Source organism: Lipotes vexillifer, unplaced genomic scaffold (genome assembly GCF_000442215.2).
Source record: "Lipotes vexillifer unplaced genomic scaffold, Lipotes_vexillifer_v1.1 scaffold621, whole genome shotgun sequence".
NCBI lineage: Eukaryota > Metazoa > Chordata > Mammalia > Artiodactyla > Lipotidae > Lipotes > Lipotes vexillifer.
In genome coordinates this window covers 1942679-1943436 of record NW_006792411.1, presented here as the reverse complement: position 1 = coordinate 1943436, position 758 = coordinate 1942679, and the positions used below count along the sequence as shown (strand labels likewise).

Genomic DNA, 758 nt, shown 5'->3' with positions numbered 1-758 from the left:
ACCCCCCCGGATCCTCAGCAGGAACTGCCAGGTGCCTGGATGCCGGCCCTCAGCTTGCCAGGGCTCTGGACACAGGGGAGGACAAGTGGGCACACAGCTGCACCATCCAGTTTCCAGGGAGGAAGGGGACCACGGGGATGGGCAACAAGGTGAGAGGGCACCAGGCAGGGTCTCTGTACCTTGTTGATGCTGAACTGCCCCTCGAAGCGGCAGCCCACCCCGTTGTTCAGCGGGATCTTCATCGAGTTGTCAATGTGCCCCACTTCGTGCCTGCCCATCTCATCCTGGATGTCGAGCCCGACCACTGCAGGAGGCAAGGAGAGAAGAGTCACAAACATCCAGAAAAACGGGACCAGTCCCCTCCTCTCGGGACCCCTCATTCATCCACTTCATGGACAGGCAGGGCCCCCGGCCATCCAGGAGCTCACAGTCTAGGGCCCAGAGCCACAGAGAAAGGGTCAGCCAGCAGAGGAGGAGGAGAAAGTGATGGCTGGACCGAGAGCGAGTGAGCGTTCCTGTCCCCTGCCACTGCCACTGCCGGCTGGAAAGAGTCGGGGAAGGCAGTAGCTAAGTGGGCCAGGGATGGAGGACTGCAGGCTGCAGGGGTGCAGAGCCTGTTAATTGTGAGGCTGCAGGGAGGCAGCAGAGGGTCCGGCTTAGGAGGTGGTCTGAATCCTGGTCCTGCCTTTTATCAGCCTGCAACCTTGGCTCAGGCACTTAACCTCTCTTGGTTTCCTTCTCTGTAAATGGCGGGGGGG

At 60.8% G+C, this 758-nt stretch overlaps 1 protein-coding gene across 1 annotated transcript in view; it reads right to left on the bottom strand.

The window, feature by feature from the left end:
• Window positions 1-758, bottom strand: part of ERGIC1 (endoplasmic reticulum-golgi intermediate compartment 1) — a 111604-nt gene that overhangs the window by 32987 nt on the left and 77859 nt on the right. The window contains exon 6 of the mRNA XM_007465559.1: window positions 180-304. Coding sequence (XP_007465621.1) covers window positions 180-304 — 125 coding nt within the window. The remainder of the gene's footprint in view (window positions 1-179; window positions 305-758) is intronic.